Source organism: Lepidochelys kempii, chromosome 17 (assembly GCF_965140265.1).
Source record: "Lepidochelys kempii isolate rLepKem1 chromosome 17, rLepKem1.hap2, whole genome shotgun sequence".
NCBI classification, from domain to species: Eukaryota; Metazoa; Chordata; order Testudines; family Cheloniidae; genus Lepidochelys; species Lepidochelys kempii.
The window spans coordinates 8,748,741-8,770,247 of NC_133272.1; the positions used below are offsets into that span (position 1 = coordinate 8,748,741).

Sequence of the window (21,507 nt, forward strand, 5' to 3'; positions counted from 1 at the left end):
AAATGTATATTTTGTGGACCAAATTAGTTTAGTTTAGGAAACATTCTTAAAAATTTAAAATACACATTTATGCTAAAATGCAGGAGATACACATGACCATTTCTTGTCATACATTAAAGGAGATCATAACATAGTAATATTTATAAACTGATCAATGTACCATCTCTATTAGATACAAAAATCATGCAGCCCAGCATCAATGGGCATTTTGTGGGGTGATCATGGCTTGATGGATAAGGGGTGGGGGGTGGGAGGTTGGTTCTCTTTTTCAAGGTAGGGTTTTTTTTGTTTTTTTTTTTGCATATATTGGTACATATACACATTAAGTACCCTCCACATGTACTGGAACAATACCCCTCCCCTCTGTAATTATGATTTTAATTCCATAGATTTATTTGAAATTTAAAATGTGACTGATCAGATTTATTCCTAGCTAAGAATCAATAGAAATAAAATTTGACATTTAAATTTATTTTGTATCCGTATAGAAAAATGTAAACTACAAAGGTAAACACATGGTTTAATAGGTATAACTTTTGTATTGACTGACTTTTTAATTTACACTATTAGAGGTATAAGAATATTCATTTGCAAAAATGAATATGCCAAACAATTTTTTAAAAACATGTAATTAACTCAAGCTCAGTTAAAAGGGTAGGAAACTGGCAGTGATCCAAATACTAAAGTAATGCCTTTAATTTAATTTACTTAGGTTTAATTTTTTAATCTAGATAATTGTTCTATGGTTACTAGTAACAATGTTATCTCATAGCTGTAATATTTGGTACAGTACTTAATTATGAATTATGGTTTTCTTTGCAATAAAGCAATGGTGCTCACTTATTTTTAGAAAACTGCATTCATAGCAAATCCCTCATCCTCACAGCAATGCTGCCCACTGACACTTTTTCATTTGTTTCCCCCAAGACTTCTGGAATCATCATTTATTCCTTTGGCTTTCAAAGAATGCAAGCGACTTCTCTAAGCTTAATAAATGTCAAAACACTAACTTTGTTGGGTTCTAGCTCCTGATTCTCTTCCAGTTTCCAACCCACAAGACTGATTTTAAAATAAACAATTGCAAAAAGGAATGATTAGAGGCCAAGGGAAAAAGAAAGTGAAGATCAAAAGGTGTTTTCTTAATTTAAAATATATATGGGAAATACTAGCTTAGCATAAAATACAAATGGTATATATTGTAATACCTCAAAGTGAGATGGCAACCAACCATGTGTAACGTTTCAATGGTATCCATTTGTAAAAGCCGTTGCAATCAAAGGTCCCTAAAATTGTACAATTATTAAGGTCATCAGTGTTCTATACATGGGAACAGATTATTATTTTTTGGCAAGTAATTATCAAAGGACTTGAAAGACTGTGTTGCCAGCATGAATATGTATTTAAGAAAGCTGTTCTCTGGTCACCACTGACTTGATGTGTTGAATTCTAATCTTACCTTTCCAAGACACTAATCTTCACCCCCCCCTCTAAAATTTGGGTTTTTTAAACATTAGGATTAGTAAATGGACAATGTTAAAAAAATAAAGAATAAAAAAGACCCCCATTTTCTCGATAAGGTTATGGGGGGAGAGGAGGAATTAAGAGGCTGCCAATCTGCACGTCAGAGAGAAAATACTTTCTTAAAAAATGACAGTACAGACAAAACAGGATGCCAAATGCATTATTATTATTATTTGACAATCAGGACATTCAGAGGTCAAAGTGTGTAAGTTTTCAAGAACAAACAGGTCTTTTTCTTTAGGCGAAAAGTGGAAACGAGGGGTGTAGTAAGTGGTGATAGATGGCAGTTTAAATTGACATAGCTCTTGGCAGAATAATAATAATCCACATTTCATAGCACAACTGATCCTAAGAGATTGTCAAGATACGTAAGTGACCTTATGATGGGAATGGAATTGAACAAGAATTCAGAACATTAGGGCACAACTAGAAGGCTGCAAAAAGGTATTTCAAAAATACGATGAAAACCACGTTTGTTAATTTCAGGAGCTTTGTCTGCACCACATTTTCCCCCCCAACCAATTTGGCTAAAATATTAACATTACTCTCACCTTTGGTTCTGAGTAATCTTTTGAAACGGCTCTCTACAGCTAAGATGGAAAACAAACAATGAAAAAATCTCATTGTTTGCTTACAATTTTTTGGAGGGGCGAGGGGGGAGCTGATTTCCCATTTCAAAGACTGACAGCCACTAAACAGATTCAAACACATTCATGCTAACGCACAGAGGTAAAACAATACAATCTGAAAAAGAGCATGCAAGTTTGTTAAGTAAATTTCCATTGCCTACATTAGTTAGATGGTAGAACCATGAAAATATTTCCCATTGACTTGAGAAAAAAAACAGTAGAGACTTACTTGTGACCTTCCAATTTCAAGAAATGTTAGCAATAAACTAGTTATCAACATGTTGAGCACACATCATCTCAGGCTAACTTTCCTTCTTTGATTCCATACAGAGGCCTCAATTCTGCAAACACTTGTGAACGTACTTAACGTTAAGCATGTAAATAGTCCTATGGACATGAGTAGGACTATTCACCTGTTTTAAATTAAGGACATGTATGTTTGCAGAACTGGAGATGCTAAAGCAAAGGCCCACTTTCTCTTCAATAGAGATAAAGAATTGGGGCATTATATGCCGTTCGGTGCCTCAGCCTAAAATATTTGTTCTACAGAAAGAGAGAAACTTAAATTTAAAATGAACAGAAATTTTAAGCATTTTTTAAAATATTACAGTTTAAAGTATGTCAGATCTCTAATAGAGGAGTAGGGGGTCACACAAGCCTTTTCAATTCCACTTATAATTCAAGTGCCAGGGCCGTGGAGTGTGCCGTTTTGAAACAAGTCTATGAGTAAATTGAGCAAGTTAGATAGAACAGTATCACCAAATGGTAAAAGGCTACATGAGCAGTGCACGGCACAGTTCATTTTTAATTAAAAAAAAATCGCTACAAAAAATTCCTGAACTAAATTCAAATTACCCAAGTGGAGAAGGGAAAGAAACGGTTACTTACAGCGATTCCATGGCCAAAGCCAGAGCCTGGCTGAGGGCTGGCAGCACTTATGTAATTACCAACACCGGAGTCCTGACTGGCTGTACCGTAGAGGTCTGCGACTGGACCTGGGCTGTTAGCCCCTGGAAATCCTCCTGGCCGGGCTGGATTGGAGCCTGCCGGGGAAGCGGGTGCGCCAAAATTCGGTTGAGCACTGTAGCTATTCAAGACTGGTGTGCAGAGAATAAAGCTGGGTATGAGGCCAGAAGCCTAGCATGCAGAGTTATTATAAAGCCAAACACTAGAATAAACAGCCTAGGCCCAACTTCTAACACTTAACCAAGGCCATGCGATAGGAGAGCAAGTACTGAATAATAGTCAGCCCATACTACTAAGAAGCTTGGAGCTCCAAATATATATAGATAGAGATATATATATATATAAAAACAATCATTCAACACGCTACTGCAACCAGAGACTGTAGGTGCTCATTTTCACCAAATTATCACATACTATATAGATATTTTTCAACATCTGATTTGATGCTCATGCAGTAGTAACAAGTTTTCTAGATCTGGGCACGTCGAGACAGCATTCACATCCCATGCAAACTACAAAGGAACTAGTTTTAGACTACACATTGTGTTAATATTGATATTAAAATGTTGACAGCAAATAAAGCAAATCACATCTAGTAAAATCATTTTTGGATCCATTCAAAACTTTACCAAACCTCCCCTCCCCCGCCCTTTTATCTGTAAGCTACATAAAGATTTCAATGACTAAAAGGTTTGGTTTGTTAAAAAAAATGATATGGAATGGAACATTTTGGAGTAACTTTTCTTTTTAATTGTTATGAGGGAGATTTTTTTTTTTGTTCCTTAGATTTGGAGAGCAAGGACCTCCCTCTGTCTCCAAAACTGCACAAAATAAGTAAGTGAAGATCAAAACCAAAAAAGAATTCCATAGGATCTATGGCACTCACCTCCTTAAGGGGAAGTAAAAGAAATTTAATTTTTTGAAGTCGGAAAAAGATGCTAATGGATAAATTTGGATCTTTAAGCATGTTAGATGATCAGATTTTGGCATTTCTCACAATCACTCTGGAATGTAAAATTTATGAGTAAAAGACTTGAATGCAAAGAGAAATGTTAGCAGGCTAGGAAGACACAAATGGAAATAGGTTTATCTTGCAGCAAGCTATGTTACTTCCAAGGTCCTTACAGAATTGCATAGAAACATGCCTGTATGCACCATAAAGCCCACCTATTCTCATAGCATCCCCTTGAAAGCCAGATAAAGTTAGTGTATATATACACACATGTATTTTAAACTGCTCACAGTTGGTTTCAGTTTCCCTCACTTAATTAGACTAGACTGAACAAGATGGCTTGCAAATAAATAAGCACAGTGAAAGGACAAATAAATCAAAAAGATATGTAGTCTGGCAAGGCCTCAATTAAATAAACCTTAGTTATAATTCTATTTGTAACAGCTAGTGAGGTTTGAGTTATCAATTCTGAAGAGGCGGGTATTTAAACACCTTTTTAAAAAACCCTAAATATAGCAGATGGAATCCACGCCATGACCTGAAGAGACCTGTCCTTCTCAAATTTAATTGCACAGGCTGTTCCACCTAGTTATAGAGAGACAGACAGACCTAAAAGTGAAATTAAACACTGCACAGTCATACCCAACCTTTCATTATCTCTGAATTATTAGTATAAAGTAGCTATTAGAAACAGGTCCAGGCTACAAAGTTTTGTATTTCCCCGAAGTTCAAGGCTACACAGCTTTAGGGTTTTGGCCTCTCTCTTTTTACTGAGTCTCCTGCAGACTATCATAGAATCATAGAAGATTAGGGTTGGAAGAGACGTCAGGAGGTCATCTAGTCCAACCCCCTGCTCAAAGCAGGACCAACACCAACTAAATCATCCCAGCCAGGGTTTTGTCAAGACAGGCCTTAAAAACCTCTAAGGATGGACATTCCACCACCTCCCTAGGTAATCCATTCCAGTGCTTCACTACCCTCCCAGTGAAATAGTGTTTCCTAATATCCAATCTAGACCTCCCCCACTGCAATTTGAGACCATTAGTCCTCATTCTGTCATCTGCCACCACCGAGAACAGCCGAGCTCCATCCTCTTTGGAACCCCCCTTCAGGTAGGAGAGGAAGTTAGGAGTTAAACAGGGGGTGAGTGAAGTGTGGCAGCTTCTGGTCGCCCTCTCCCTGTAATCTTCAGGTAAGAACTGAGCTGATCAATTGCAGGTTTTTATTGCCGATGAAATGTAAGAGTGAGCAAGTCCTATTTCTCTGTCAAGAGACACCCAAGAAAAAATGATAGTCCTACTCTAAGAATCTTTCCAATGAACAAAATGGGCTTTGGATCCGCTCCATGTTAAAAATGTATACGCAAATTTGGTACAGCCAACATAGCCTTCAGCATCCCACACTGTGGGAGTCTTAAGTCCATTGAGACACGATCATTCAGGATTTCCCATTATGCCACTGGCTCAGAATTGAGCAATCTTTCACTGGAGTTAAATACTCAACCAGATCAATTAACCAGCAAAAGTAAAATGGCAACCAATGGCTTTGCACTGGTCGGAAAGTCCATTTTACAAAACAAATTGTGCACTGTGGCTCTTTTTAACTGGTAACAGGAGGAAGTAAGTAGGTCATCTAATTCAGCAAGTTAAAAGAAATAAGGCAAGAGAGAGTAAACAGATTATTTTGGAACACGCTGGCAAACAAAGCACAATTTTTTAATATTAAAGATTAAATGTCAAGATAACATTTGGCCTTCTCACTCAGGAAGAAAAATATCCAGCTGAGATATTCAAAAGCCCTTTATTATCTTGCTCTAGCACACTCTTTTTTCTGGTTCAATTAAATGGATACAGGTTTTCCTGCCAAGTCACACAGAAAACTTGGTTTGCCCAGTTGAGCAAATCCATGGGCCTCTAACAGATCCACGGGAGGGAAAGAAACCATTTTAAATTTCCTTCATGCTGATTTGCAAAGAATGGGGACAGGGCCTTTACGGAGGAGGACATAAGGACACACATTCCTTAGAAACAAACTATGCCAGAAGGAAAAAATTAACCGTCTGCAGGGTAGATAAACAAATAACCCCAAACAGTCCAACCATCAGCCAAAGGTCACAAGAGTGGGCTAGTGGCGAACCTTAAAAAATAACACTGCTGAGTTTTAAGAGAGTTCCCAGTCTTGTTCCATCCTAGCACTGGCATCAATGACACAAACAATTGTACTGTCATTTCTGTCACTTGCTTTTAATTCTCATACTGAAACACATGCATGTGTGTAGGGGAGGAAAGGGTTTACAAAGTGTCTATTATTATGAAAGACACCACAGTCTGACTAGCGGTACAGGTTTTGACTGTAATGTGTCTTCATGATGTGGACAATAGATACGCTCTGTGTGATGGTGTGTTTCTGCATTGGCCAGCTCTTCTAAATAAAGGTAATTTTGAAGACTCCATTTCAGAACACGATTTGCTGGGAAAACCCAAGGTCATAACAATGTCAAGAAGAAGTAGCAATCCCCAGAGAACACAGGGCAGATTATACAAATATGCCAAGGGTTTAATTAAAAACAAACAAAAACAAAAAATATTCACAAAATAGGCCAAATTTCTCCCTAATGTAACTCACTGAAGTCAATGGAGGTGACACCTGGGCTGAACAGGTCCCTCTGTTTTCAATATTAATTTCAAGATACAATGATAAAATTACACCAACAACGACCAGTTTCTAGAGAGTTGTGCAGTATTCTAGCATGGCTGTTCTGCTCTACAGCTGTGTCAAAATCCATAAGATGAGAGAAGCTAGAAATGGAAATGACCAGATCAAAGCATCTAGCTTTCTACATGTGCAAAATAGAGACCTCCCAACAGAAGAAATCACATATCCATCTAATGCTGTGCTGCATGTGTAGGGGAGTAGGAGAAACACATATTTCAAAGCTTCAAATATTTTTGCTTACTTAAAATATATTTGAAAGGATGAAGTATTGAGGAGGCGGAGCTGGCAGATCTGGATACTGATGCTTACAGCATATATCCACAAAAAGAAAAGGAGTACATGTGGCACCTTAGAGACTAACAAATTTATTAGAGCATAAGCTTTCGTGAGCTACAGCTCACTTAATGCATCCGATGAAGTGAGCTGTAGCTCACAAAAGCTTATGCTCTAATAAATTTGTTAGTCTCTAAGGTGCCACATGTACTCCTTTTCTTTTTGGGGATACAGACTAACACAGCTGCTACTCTGAAACCTAGCATATATCCAGTGTTTACTGAAGAAGCAACTGTGTAAGCCTCATAAAACACCACCTCAAGTCTAACAGGAGCAGCAATATGGGCTAGATCCTCAGCTAGTGGAAATCAGAAACACTCCATTACTTTCAGTGGAGCAATATTGATTTACACAGCTGAGGGTATGGGACAGATCTTTTGGGACAGTAAGAATGGCAAGCCATCTCAAGCAGAGTCTTCTCCTTAGATAACTCCCTAACGCTGATGGATTATATTGAGGTTCTCTTTTGGTACCCATTGTGGTAAACTAAAAGTGGAATAGAGCTAAGGACACTCATTTGTTCTCCCTGGGATCAAACTGAGGGAGCTCTGGAATGTGAGTTAGATGGAAACAAATTCCCCTTGTTAAAATAAAATAATCATAACGTACAGTGGCATGCCATTTGTAGTGAATTCCACAAAAGAGCAGCTCTGTTTATCGTCATGAATGAAAACCCCATTTCAGTGCACTGCCCTGTGCAAAATGTAACCCTGATATTGAGAAATGAAGTTGTTCTGTGCAAATATAACTAAAAATAACAATACTAGAAAAGGATTTTACTATGCACAGAGCAAGGAGAAGAGGGGATGGAATATGAGTATCCCTTAGGTATTTACCATCCTGCATGGGAGATAAAATGGGAACACAAAAGATCTCAAAGGCAGATTTCCCACGTTCACTGGAGTTGCTGACTGATGCCAATACGCTGCTAATAGTAGCACAAGTCATTTAGCGATAAGTGGCTATAACCCCACAACCAATAATATATGCATACACGACAGCATCCAGGGTAAAATCATCCAATTTGCAACTGCAAAACTTATAGGTGGATGACAAGAAAACACTTGCTTTAGTGGTTTCCCGAAAGGAAGAGAGAAAACTAAAAGCCACCAAACAGATTTCTAAAAGCGAGACTCATCTCCCCCCATCTCCATTAAAAACACTGGGAATGTTGGTTTTCAAACATCCAAGAAGTTGATGGCAACTATTTATTCAACTATCCTTCTGATTGCGGGTATGTAATATAAGAACAAGATAACTTGATATTCAGTGGATAGAAAATTAACACTACACACAGACCACAGAACTGACTACAAGAAAAATGTGCCCGCTGATCCATTATCTGGTAAATGTACTATCTGGGTATAGAATGTTCAGGTTCCTATGTGAGCTTGGCCTGCAAAATAGCTGGTTGTAGAAATTTTATAGAAGTGTCTGGAAGCTTTTATAGAGCTGACACTTCGCTCTAGACCCAATAAAGGAAATAGGAAAACTCTCATAATTGCTAGAAGACTAAACACTTTGCAAAAAGCCATATTTTAAGGATTCACTCACCCATGATGAGCTGCTAAATATCTGCCTTCTTGAAATATTAGTACCCAAATTCAGCTAGATCTAGAGCTAGTTTTAAGGCAGATTTGAAACAACAGCAATGACCGTGACTGACTTCTCTGATCTGAAAAAAGTGATGTGTTTTGTTAAGATATACAGCACTTTAAAAAAATCTTGTCTAATACAAACCTGTGAATAAGTGGACTCAGATTTTAAAAGAAAAAGCCAAAAAACTTGAAATTGTTTCATGCCAGAAAATACAGTGAGGTGTTTTGGGGCCATATTTTTATTTAAAAGTTTCCAATTGTCACCTCAACCACAGGGAAAAGTGAAAGCTGGTCAGAGGTACTTCTGGTTTTAGTTTAGGGAAACCAGAGAGCGTTTAAGAGCCACATCTTTCAATGGAGTTCCAATCTGAAAAGAAAAGGAGACAGACTCTGCTCGGAATTGTACCCTGTAGGCAGAATCAGGTCCAGGTTACGGGAGAGAAGAGTTGGAAGTGAGTTTTGCTGACCTAAAGGTAGGGGACTATTGTTTTCCGATATCATTTTTGGCTGTAGGTCCATGGAGATCAAGAATTAGGTGTTATCCATTTTCCCCTTCCACCCAAGGCACCAACCAGCTGATGCAAGTCTCTCCTTAGCTCAGCACAAAATCACTGTCTGATGACTCAGCATTAAACATGGGCAGGCACAGTTAACTTCCTCCACTGCTAGGGATTTTATTGTACTTGTGAAGTCTTGTTGATCAGGCCCCACATTTTCCACGTCTTAAAAAGTTTGGGTCCAATTTACTAACCTATTGCACATCATGAAACCATTCTGCACAGAACATTTCACCGCAGTAGAACTTCAGCCTAATAACTCAAACCTTCGAGTTTCTCATATGCAGAATTTGTGGTCCCAGTCTTTACCAGCAGATACTGTACCAGAGTAGGGTCAGGAGAGATGTGGGAAAGATTGTATGCATCTGTGGTTCATATCTCAGCACAACCCAGGGGTCCTCAGAATACAACCATGAGGATCTTCTAGATTTCCTCAGATCCAGCCACTCCTTGCCAGTGGTATCTTACCCTGAGGGTCAGATGGTCCAGTGCCTAGAGCAGCTGTAATCGAGGGGCAGGATCCATCAGATGTGTCAGAGAACGGGAAACAGAGATTGTTTGTTCAATATGTGCTTTGACTTAGCTGTGTGTCTTGTTACAGCCCATCTGGCTGTGCTCTGATCATTCACCGTGTCTAGTTAATTTTCACCTGTACTTGAAGTTTTGCCTGTTGGCTGAATTTGGCACCAATTCACTGTCCAGCCTACAGGGGGTAGGGCAAAATTTTTTTACCTCCTGTCTTACGAGGCGCATGCTGACGGTGGTTATTTTCAGTCTAGGCCCAGTGCAAAAGGAAAGACTAACTTGAAACTATCCTTTCCCTCCTCCAATCCACATACCCATCCATGACATCCTACACAGTAGCTGCCCTTCTCCTGACTTCCTCCAGAACCCTGTCAGCTCTGCTTCTTAGTTGCTCAACGGGATGGGTGCTAACAGGCCGAACATGCTCCCTCTGCAGCACTTTCAGTATTCATGGTCCTACTACGACAGAGCAGAGGTCAGGCTGACTTGGGAAATTCTACCCCCACATGCTATTTGCAAAGGGAAAGCAACGCTTCTCTGTCAGCGGAGCAGAAGGGTCAGCGCATCAGTATCTCAAGGGAGCTAAGAGGGATGGAGAATGTATCATGGGGACCGGATTGAGAGGAATATTGGGGTAGACAAGACAACAAAGTCCCAATATGAGTAACACCCCCCAGAAAGGTGGCAAAGCCTCCGTGATGGAAAAGGAGAAAGGAAAAAGGATGCAAAAATTAAAATGATAATAACGTATGAGTTCTCACATCAGGAGCTGAGCAACCTGCATTAGGGACACTATTTTTAATGATGATTTGAATTACACTAGCCCCCAGAGACTCCAAGCAAAAATCAGGGTCCATTGTGCAATGTACTCTATAGATACAGGAAGAGATTACAGTCTAACTCAATCAAACAGGCAATCAGAATTATTATCCCCATTTTACAGATTGGGAACTGAGGCACAGAAAGATTAAGTGACTTGCCCAAATTCATATAGGGAGTCTGTGACAGAGCTGGGAATTGATCCCAGGTCTCATACTAAGTGTCTTAATCACAAAGCCATCCTTCCTCTCGTAGTTTTCCTGTTTAATTGTGACTGTTGGTATTTATTATTTGTATTTGTTGACTTTTTCTATCACAGTGCAATTATAAGGAAAGGGCTGGATGTTGCTGAAATATGACTGGGTATTAAAAATGATCTGTAGGTCTGTACTGTACCAGGAAGCCCTGGAATAAGCCAGTTCAATTTTGTGATCATGAACTTTTATGAAGTAAAGGTAAAACAATATTTTTCAAACAAACAAACAACCAGAAAAGCTTGAACAAAAAGTGATTGATGACTATTTGGGGGCTGCTTTTAAATTGAGGTTGTAGGGGTTGATGACTGAGAAGGGGATGGGAAGAACCTATTGGTAAGAGACAACGTAATCTCTAGTTTTATTAAACAGTGGAACTAACTTTCTGTCAAAGGCAGCCTGCTAAGCTCTGTACAGCTCTCAAATGAGTCTCCATTGGGAAACCACAAAGCACAAAACATCTGTTTCAAATTTCACTCTTGGAAACAGCAATATTACACAATCACATCCAGTCTGGGCATAAGCTAGTACTCAGAACAGATCTGGGTCTGTCAACCCCAGGTTACACAAAGGACCCATCAGAACCACATGAAAAAAAACAGCTACAAAAATTATGGGACTTGCAAGCATCCAACTCCCAAGTTGTGAGGTTAGTTTGTAAGACCCCTGGTTCTTAGATCTTGTCGGTATGCAGAGTTGTCCTGGTTTAGCTACAGGTGTGATTTTAAGCTGATGTGGATAAACTGGTTCACACCCCTGTGTGGACATGCTCATTTCAGTTTAAATCAGCAGAGGTTATTAACCTTTTTCTTTCTGAGCCACCCCACATGCTATAAAAACTCCAGGCCTCACTTGTTCCACAACAATTGTTTTTCTGCATATAAAAGCCAGGGTCGGCGTTAAGAGGGCCCTTGTGTTAAGCAAGCAGGGCAACTTCCCAGGGCCCCATGCCACTGGGGACCTGCAAATCTAAGTTGATCAGCTTCAGCCCAGGTGGCAAGGCTTGGGGTCTTGGGCTTCAGTGCCGCGTGGTGGGGCTTCAGCTTTCTGCTCTGGGCCCCAGGGAGTCTAACACTGGCCCTCCTTGGGGACCTCCTGAAACCTGCTCAAGGCCCCCCAGTGGACCCTGGACCCCTGGTTGAGAACTGCTGGAATATAGCATGCTTCACTTCTTGTACTCAGTTATTGGGGAGTCTTGCCAGGCACTGTTAAACAGTGGCCACTTTTCACCAGAGGTGGCCACACTCCCGCGATTCATCCCTGTGTACTGTACAACTGCACAGTTTATTGTACAATTCATGGAGCTAAATCTCCAACGCTCCCTAGGATGCATTTGGTGCTACAGAAATACAAATTCATCATCATTACATTCCCTCCTGATGTATCCTCAATGATTTCCACATTCCTGCATGAATATCCATAGAAACTAGTCTTTTTACTGAAATAATAATGTAGGAGAATTTTAAAAACTCCAATAACTTCAGGACAGTTTTTCTTATGAATAGGATTTTACCATTACATCATCCTTGTTCCCCTTTAAAGAAGCTTTTTTAACCAACTCTTAATGTGCATGTAACATACTTTTCAAAGTGTGGTTCTCCCAACACCTGATTTACATGAAGGAGCCAATAGTGGGAGCTCACATAATAATCCTAGCAGTTCAAGACATACTAAGAAGGTGGAAACTCATAATGCTACAAAATATTCTGCTGGGAGCAATGACAGGGAGAAAGCTGAGGCTAGCTTATCTGGTGCTTTGTCCTATGAACTGCCATGTTAACACAGAGCCTGCTCGCAAATTAATCCAGTGTTGGACAAGAAAGGTCACCACTGAAAGATAAACTCTTTTTCGATAAAGTGTTGAGAAATTTCTAAGTCATGACTCATTATGACATTTGCCTTAGCATATGGTGCATTACTCTAAGGGGGATTCAGAATGCCTCTCTGGGAGGGAACGGAAAGGGCATTAGTTAAAGCATGACCAAGTTGGGCAAATAAATGCCACCCGACTCAACTCAGCTCATCCAAATTCAATTCATACAAAGAAGTGGGAGGGGGAAATATTGGGGTTACTTACCTGTAAGTGGAGGTTCTTTGTGATGTGTGGTCCCTATCTGAATTTCACATGTGGGTACACATGTACACCACGCGCCTGAGTGGGGAATTCTTTTTAAAAGCATAGTCCATTAGCCCACTCACGTGCCGTGAGGCAGACCAAGACCTCTCTCGTTTCCCATTCTTACTGCAGTCCAAACAATCCACAGCAAAGGGGACAGAGGGCAAGTAGTGGAATACATATAGGGATCACCCATCTCGAAGAACCTTCAATTACAGGTAAGTAACCTCCATGTCTTCTTCAAGAGATGGTCTCTCTGTGTATCCCACACATGGGATATTAGCAAGCAGTAATCAAACAGGAGGTGGGTGCGAGGACATAGAAGTGAAAACTGACTGTAGTACTGCTGTCCCCAAAGCTGGATCTGCGGTGGATGCCTGGACCAGAGCGTAATGTCTCATGAAGGTATGCAGAGAGCTCCAAGTAGCTGCCCTACATGTCTCTAGTAGGGGAAGTCTCTCAGAGATGCAGCTGAAGCAGCTTTCCCTGTGGTGGAATGTGCCCTCACCCCCTAAAGGGGATGAACGTGAGCTAGCTGGTAACAAAGGATAATACAGCCAGAGAGCCACTTAGAAAGTCGCACCAGAGAGGCATTGGTCCACACCACCCTTGATTCATCCTCAGTTCAGAGCATGAGGAGTGCTATGGCACACGTATGGACCAGTGGACACTGCTTGTTAAAAAATTCCAGAGTCAGATGCATGGTGTGTATTCGTACCCAGGTAGGGACCATCACATGAAGAAGAACTAAAAGATTTAGCCATAAGATTATTGTCCTACATGGAAAATGTGCATGATACAGGAATTAAGATCAATCCAGTTAAGGCTTTTGGGTACTGTGGAAATAAATTACACCTGATGACAAAATACACTCTTAAGCACCATTAAAGTGCATAGTATTTCAAAGGAAACAAACAAGGTGAGATATTTACACAGGTATAAAACAAACATGATATAGATATAGCTATTTCTCTGGACATATTATTTACATTTAACGTTAGGTAAAAATACATTTTCCGCACGCAGTTGAGAAACTCGCTTAATTAAAAACTGGAGTTAAAAATTTATGAGAAGCAATAAAAGGCACCCAAACTGAGTTAAACCCTTACATTTCAACTCTCAAGGATAAATTAACTAAGGGCCTGATCTAAAGCCCACTGAAGTCACTGAAAAGACTATATATATACACCTCATGGACTCCAATGGGTTTTGGATCAGGTCCTCAAAGAGCAGGTATTCCTGACCCTGACCTTAAGCGTTAAAGCAAAGTCAATCAAAAACTGGAATCAAGTAAAGGGCTCAAGTGAAGTTCCATAGCCAACCATGAACTGACATGCAGGCCTGCTTTTGTGCACCACTAAATAGGTGATGTATAGAAACTTTTGTTTCCCCCAAATGAATGAAATGCTATACAAACCTGGGCTCTTAAACTGATCCGGGCTGGGAAGGTGGTGGAGGGGGGAGTTACTCGCTGAAGCAGCGTGCTCACTACGAAGCATCTGAGCCACTCGAGGCCCCATGGAACCATAGTCCGCGTACGATAACGGGGCCCGTTGGTCACCGGGCGAAGAATAGAAACCATAATCGGGGATCCCTGGAGATACAGTGACTCTATCATTGTGGATACTGGATTCTTTCTTATATTAGTCTTTTCAATGTTAAATACTGTGCTTTTGCTTTTTTTTTTTTTTTTACAGTTACAAATATGAGAAATTGAAAAGTAAAAGCTGAAATTTGAAGAATTGTGCAAAATTTGATTAGAGGAAATCAAGGCTACTTATTCTAGTCAGTGTATGCAGTGGCAAGAAAACTTCTAGTTTTAGAGAAGCCACCAGATGAATTACTGGACTTCCTCTTCCACAATACATTAGAATGAAATATAGTGTCCCAGTTATTACAGTAAGAAATACATTTCATATCGAGAGGAATAGCTGAACGCAGAAGTGAGCCAACTGGAGCTACCTTAGCTATAATTTATCCATGTAAGCTTCCACTCCCTCCCATTAGAAATATATGTGTATATGAATCTGTATACTGTGTGTGCGCATTTGTGTGTGTGTATGAACACATACTCCCCGAAGCATGCATCCATCTATCCCGAACAATGCACTAATATCTACACACTTCTTTTTCATCTGATGACGCACAGAGCAAGACTATGCTCTCAGTTACACCAATGTAAATCCAGCGTAACTGTTCATGTCAGTGGAGTTGACACTGACATAGCTGAGAGCAGAATCTGTCCCATAAACAATCAGCACCAGTCTCATTTTAATAGATGTGCTCTTCAGAAAGCTTATAACTGTTATCTAGAGTACCACACTAGGAGCAGAGAGTGACTTAAATTTAAAGAAATAACAAAATAACGAAATATCCTGTGTAAACATCTCCTGTATAAATTTTACAAATCAGGCTACAAGTTTCTTCCTTCAAGCACAGCAGATTTGAGACTTTTTAAAAATAATAGTAATAAAAAAAATTAACAAGAGGAAATGATTGTTTCCTCTTTGCATTACAAGGCACCAGCTGCCACGAGAAGAAAATGTTCCGAACACCTGCAAACCTGCTGCTCTTCCACAATTACAATTGGTTTCAAACTAAAAACAAAAGCAGGCCTGAGCTTGTGGTTACAGTAACTGAGGAGAAGAGAATGTAGCAGGGGGGAACAACAGGAAAAGAAAGAAATTACATTAAATTTAACATCTACTGTCTTGTCAGCTGCCGAGCAAAAGAGGCCCCTCGGTATCAGGGTATGCCTACACTGCAGTCTGGCGATGTGATAGCTGGATCAAAGCCAGCTTGAGTGCCATGGAGCTGCAGGGGCTAGCCCTGCCTGCCCAGAACCCTGGGTACGTACTAGATCATATTAGATCAAGCTAGATGAAAACTTGCTTGGGTACATCTACAAACGCTGCAGAAATGCCTCCTGACTGTAGTAGAGACATGCCCTTGGTCTGCTGTGTTGGCTAATTAAAGGCTGGCTCCAGGAGCAGAGTAAAGCAAAGCAAGAGTATGTGGAAAAGCAGCAAATGGCTTTCATGCTGAGAATGAAAAGCTGTGGGCAGCTGGGATAAGAATTAAACAGAACGAAATTACTTCCTTCCTCCACTTCCTCCCTGCACCTCTCTATAAAATAGTTCCTCCTCAGCTGAAATTTCCTTCTGATTTCATGCCAAGCATTTTTCCAGTGGTTCACTCTCACCCAACGCCTGTCATTACCAATCAACTTTCATTCTTCCTAGCTCCTCTCCACTCTTGCTTTATCCTATTAACCCTGGAGGTTGCTTTCTGCATGTCCATGCTCCCTGACAACTTGTTGATATAGTGCGCTAATTTCGGGAGGACTCTCTCCCCTCTCCTATCATAAACAGCCACGCATGATTTGGCAGACGTTTCCATCATCAGTGTTTATGATCATAACTGCACGTGCTTGAAAGCAGCAGGAAGTTTTCAATACAACTGTCATTAAGACAAGTGAAAAATTCATATAACATGCAGCAAAAACATCTTCCCCTCAAAGGAATAAATGATATAACATTTAACACTACCGATACAGATAAAAGTGGATAGCGGAGCAGCGCAGGGTAATACACATCAGGGAGATGGCATTCAATAAGGAGCTCTGAGACATGTGGAGAGGGGCACAAACAAAATGGAGGGGAAAACTCACGGAACAACGCTCAAACATCACATTCCTGGAGACGGCAACCATTTGAAGATGATGTTGGTTGACTATCAGTTTTTTAGCATAACATATTGAATGTGTTTATGTTTTGAGGCCAGGGCCCAACCTACAAAACTGGAGGGAAACTTTCCCAAAGTTTTGGGGGCATTTGAATTGGGGGTTTCCATGAGCATTTTCACCGGAGGTTTTCACTGAGCTCCTGCTCTGGTTTTCTTAGGTGCTTGTACAGATGGCTCGGATAGAGGGATATACATACACAGCCTACGTTTTGAAATGTGACTAATGATTTTGGGTGCCTCCTTTTTTAATTGCCCAAATAGACAGACCATGAAAGTGCTGAGCACTTGCCCTCTGAAAATCATGCTCCTTTAAGGTCTCTCAAGCTAGGCACCCAAAACCATTAGTCACTTCAGACAGCATGTGTGCGCACCCACACACTCACATATACATACGTAGGTTAATATCCCCAATAGCTCCAAGCGTTAGGAGAGAGACAACTCCTCTTTCACAAAGGGTAGCTTCCATTCATTACTATTTACACAGTGCTTTCAAGGTGTAAAGAGCTAGGAGGGTTTGAGAGTCAAGTGCTGTAGCTGGATTTTAAAAGGAGCTGGTTAATGTTACACATTGTTTGTAGTTACAGATGCTAAAGTAAAAGGTAAGCAGATCTCACGGGTCAGGACATGAGATGACCACAAGCAGCCATTTGCATTCAGAGATCTTTTTGCCTTCCCCTAACACATCAGGTATCGCAATATATGGAAACAGAATTTGCTGAAGCAGAGTAGATCAGTCATTCGCAGCTGGTATGCTGTCTCTATCAGTGGCCAATATGCAAACGCTTCAGAGGAAGGTGAAAGGAAAATGTCATACACCTGGCTGATTAAGCTGATTAATACTGGTTAAGCTAGGGGTGGGGCAGAGATCTCCTTCCTGACCCCTCTGGAAATCAAATAATGTTCTGAAGCATGAGATTTGATTATCACTCAGCATGCATGACTGCAGAGGTTACTGCTGATCATAACATTATCCAGACCATTTAAAAATGCAGCTACAATATTGGATTATACTATTATCATTCTGCATCTTCAGAGCCCTGTACAAACATTAACTAATTAGTCCCCACGACTTTGGTGTATTATTATCCCCATTTTACAGGTAAGTAAAGAGAGGCTAATGACCTGATTTACAGAGGTGCTGTGCACTGAACTCCCATTTATGCTCATGGGAGAGAGAGCCTGGTTTTCAGAGGTGCTACATACCTCTAAGTGACTAGCCAAGGCCACATGGGCAAGTCTGTGGCAGAACCTGAAACAGTCTGCAGACACTCCTGGCTCTTAGTCCTGTATTCAGATCCATTAGAATATACTGCTTCTCTTACTTGCTGCAGTAGCATACATCTCATTGCTACCAAGTCCAGCCTCTTCCAAATCCATTTGCTACATATCAACAGCCTTATATAGCTCTGCTGCTAGGTACAGTATGCTCTTTTATGATTAGGCCCCAGAAGCTCTAAATCTTTCGGTGTGTATTTCACACACGGAATATCGCTTTCTGTCAACGACCAACTGCTGCCAGACACTTTGGTCCCTTCCTGGGGCATGTTTCCTGAGGACTGAAATGTTTTGATCAAACTAAAGTCTCTGGGCTTAAATATATGGGTACCTGGGTAAAAATTAATAGTCTGTGATACATAAGAGGTTAGACTAGATCATCTAATAGTCACTTCTGGGCTTAAACTCTATGAAATTTCAAATTAAGATCAACAATCAAACCAGAGAATCTCCTGAGGATAACAAGATTGCTACTGAGGGATAGCTCAGTGGTTTGAGCATTGGCCTGCTAAACCCAAGGTTGTGAGTTCAGTCCTTGAGGGGGCTATTTACGGATCTGGGGCAAAAATTGAGGATTGGTCCTGCTTTGAGCAGGGGGTTGGACGAGATGACCTCCTGAGGTCCCTTCCAACCCTGACAATCTATGATTCTACATACAGGTATGCTGGAGGGTCACAACATTATACCCAGAATCTCACAGATAACCAGTCAGAAGATGCATAAGACGGAAGAGCAAACAGTCTGACAAATATAATAGATTCCGTTCAACAACTCTAGGGTGGAGATTTACAAGTTGCAGCAAATCTATTCAGCCTCTTCTCAGTATGCTTAAAAAGCAAACACCCTTCTGCAGGATCCCCCACACCAGACAGGTCCCCTAGTTCATAACTGAAAGCCAGTGATATTTTTCTGTCAGAAAGTTCAGTCCTGACCTTCGAAAATCAAACTTTGTTCTGTCTGCCTCATATGTCACTACCAACATGGGTTCTACCATCAGAGCTGTGCTGGTCGGGTTTGAGATAGAGTGGGACCTAGCTGTCTCTCCTCTGCAGCTGTACTGGCCTTACACTAAAACCTTGCGTTTGACAGTAAAATAAGCAGCTATGCATCCAGAAGACATTAAAGGAGCTGATATCTGCAGTAACAAGGTACCATTTGTATGTTATTTTCTATCTGCAATCACAGGTTAGGGGTTGTCCTCTCCCTGCAGTCCCTTTGGCAGTAGCTTTCACATCAGCATCTTGCAGGGATAACAGCAAAATGGTAGCATGTGGTGTAGGGGTTACTAGACATAGCAGCTTGAGCGAGGTCTGAACAAAGCGTCAAAGGAATGGTATGCTCCTAAACCCTATCCACACTGCAGGCACAGTTATAAGCATTAACACTGCTCCAATCCACACCTAATAATGATCCAAACCATGTTCAAAAACCACATATAAACTAACCGGAACCTATCTACATGACAATTACAACTACAGACAGGGACCCAGTTACAACATGACGGCCCCCGACTCTTTTCCAACACATTTCTTTTGGTGTAGAAGAGATGGAACTTTGCCCGTTCCCTAAACTGAGCACAAGCCAAGCCAAGTGAAGTGCAGATGCACTGCATAGCCGAGACTATGCGGTGTTAGTAGAGAGTCAGGGCACAGAACCAGTCAGTGACGTCACAGTAAAATGGCTGTAAGAGGGGGGTAAATCCACGGTTGCAACAAGAATAGGTGGTATAAAAGTCTCTCTGTAACTGTACTCGCAGCAACTACTGATGAACACCGCTGTTGTTAGCCTGTTTCAAGCCCTAGCTTGGATATGGGCCTGTTAGAATGATGTTGGAGTATTAAAAATACTTGACGTGCACTGATTTGCAAGAAGACACAAAATACAATCTATTCAAGCCTGTCTCTTCTGAGTCCCGTAATTACGTGCCACAAGAAATAAATACGTTTCTCAGCTTAACCGTAATTTTTTGCAAACGATCAATATTTATTGCCTAATCACATTTTCCATATTGCAAGTTAATGGTGTCACTCTCACATGGGGCCAGAGTACTACACAGAGGCCATGCAAAGCTTCACTTGTAGAAACTGCAATCACGGAGCCAGCTCTTGTCGCAGCCTTTACAAAAGGATTTCCACTCAAGCGGCTCATCTTTAATCATTATAAAAGCACAGAAGTTTAATCCATTTTTGATGTAAGCGCTAATAGCTTTGTGTCCTTGAAGTTCAAAGTGGTCTTCGTGCATGTCGCTAATTAGCCGAGCAAGCAGCCATTCAGCTCCCTCTCATGTTTCTAATTAGATCCTTAACAACAAACAAATGTCAACCTTACAAAGGCTGTGCTACATTCTCCTCCCTTAGTTAAACAGTTTGGGAGGGATGCAAATGCCATTTTTATGCCATTTTCCCTGTTGGAACATCTTGCACCCTAGTCTGAGACCTCATCTAATCTCCAGGCTGGATGACGTCACTTGGTTAGGCTACAGTCGAGTGATGAGGCCAGTGATGTCTGTGGCTTGGATGCACGCACTGGTGAGTGGTTCTGCAGGCTTACAAGGGGCTGAGGATGCAAACCTGGCTAGGCAGACATTTCGCATGATAAGGAGAAGGGAGACAGCCCAGAATGCTGGCTGCGCAGCTGTGACACTTCAAAGGGACAGGATGGAGGACAGAGCTGCAGCTTGGGTGAGTGCCAACAAAATAAACACAAGGATTGAGAGTACTTAGGCCTTGTTTACACTTCTTTTGGGGCGGGGGGAGGGAGAATCTCCCACTGGTAGGAGTGACAGGGCTCAGGTGGCTGCTGGCCCAGTCTCATCTATATCTGCTCTGAGCTGAGGAGGGTTACCAAGTGATAAAAATGCCAGTGTCCTGTAAACTACTGCTAGCATCATGGCGGCCAGTGCTGGAAGCTGCTCAAAAGAGCCTATTCTAGCTACAACCACCACTATTTAGCATGTGGCAGGTTGGTTGATCAGACTGTATGATGCACGTTTAATTTGTGGAAACACGCTCTCCCCCACCCAAAGTTGCCACACCGTCCTTTCCCCTCTTCTGAAGTGATGCCACATCTGAGCAGAGAGGGACTCCAGGAAACAGCAGCCCAGAACGCTTTTTGTCTTTCCTCTGGCGCTTCCAAGGAGCAGCACAAATAACAAAAGGGATGGGGCCCATGCACCGTCAGTTTGACAGCTGACTCAAAGCCTCCAAACCAGACTAGAAAGCCACATCTCCAACACAAGGCCTCCCTTGCCAAAGGTTCTGAGCACATGTGCACGTGGGGAGTTCAATCTGGCACGTAGCTTGCATCATCATCACCAAATCATTTCATTACTGTCCACAGACTGCACCAAAATAGGTCCACAGCACACACTTGCATGTCTTATCAGTTAAGCCAAGGCAGCCAAACAATAATAATTTATATAAATACTATATGTGAATAAATTCTGACTTTTCAGTCATTTTACAAACAGGTATCAATCTAATGGTACTGGAATTTAAAGTTAA

The 21,507-nt window shown here is 41.1% G+C and overlaps 1 protein-coding gene across 13 annotated transcripts in view; it reads right to left on the reverse strand.

Annotated features, from left to right (window-relative positions):
* MSI2 (musashi RNA binding protein 2) overlaps window positions 1–21,507 on the reverse strand; it is a 377,362-nt gene that overhangs the window by 7,096 nt on the left and 348,759 nt on the right. For 6 of the 13 annotated variants that reach the window (XM_073315753.1, XM_073315752.1, XM_073315757.1 and 3 more), the window contains 3 exons: window positions 14,403–14,579; window positions 3,039–3,247; window positions 1,206–1,283 (listed from right to left, as the gene is read on the reverse strand). In XM_073315753.1, the coding sequence (XP_073171854.1) occupies window positions 1,242–1,283; window positions 3,039–3,247; window positions 14,403–14,579 (428 nt within the window). In that variant the 3' untranslated portion in view covers window positions 1,206–1,241. The remainder of the gene's footprint in view (window positions 1–1,205; window positions 1,284–3,038; window positions 3,248–14,402; window positions 14,580–21,507) is intronic. The other 7 variants (XM_073315764.1, XM_073315763.1, XM_073315762.1 and 4 more) reach the window with 4 other exon arrangements.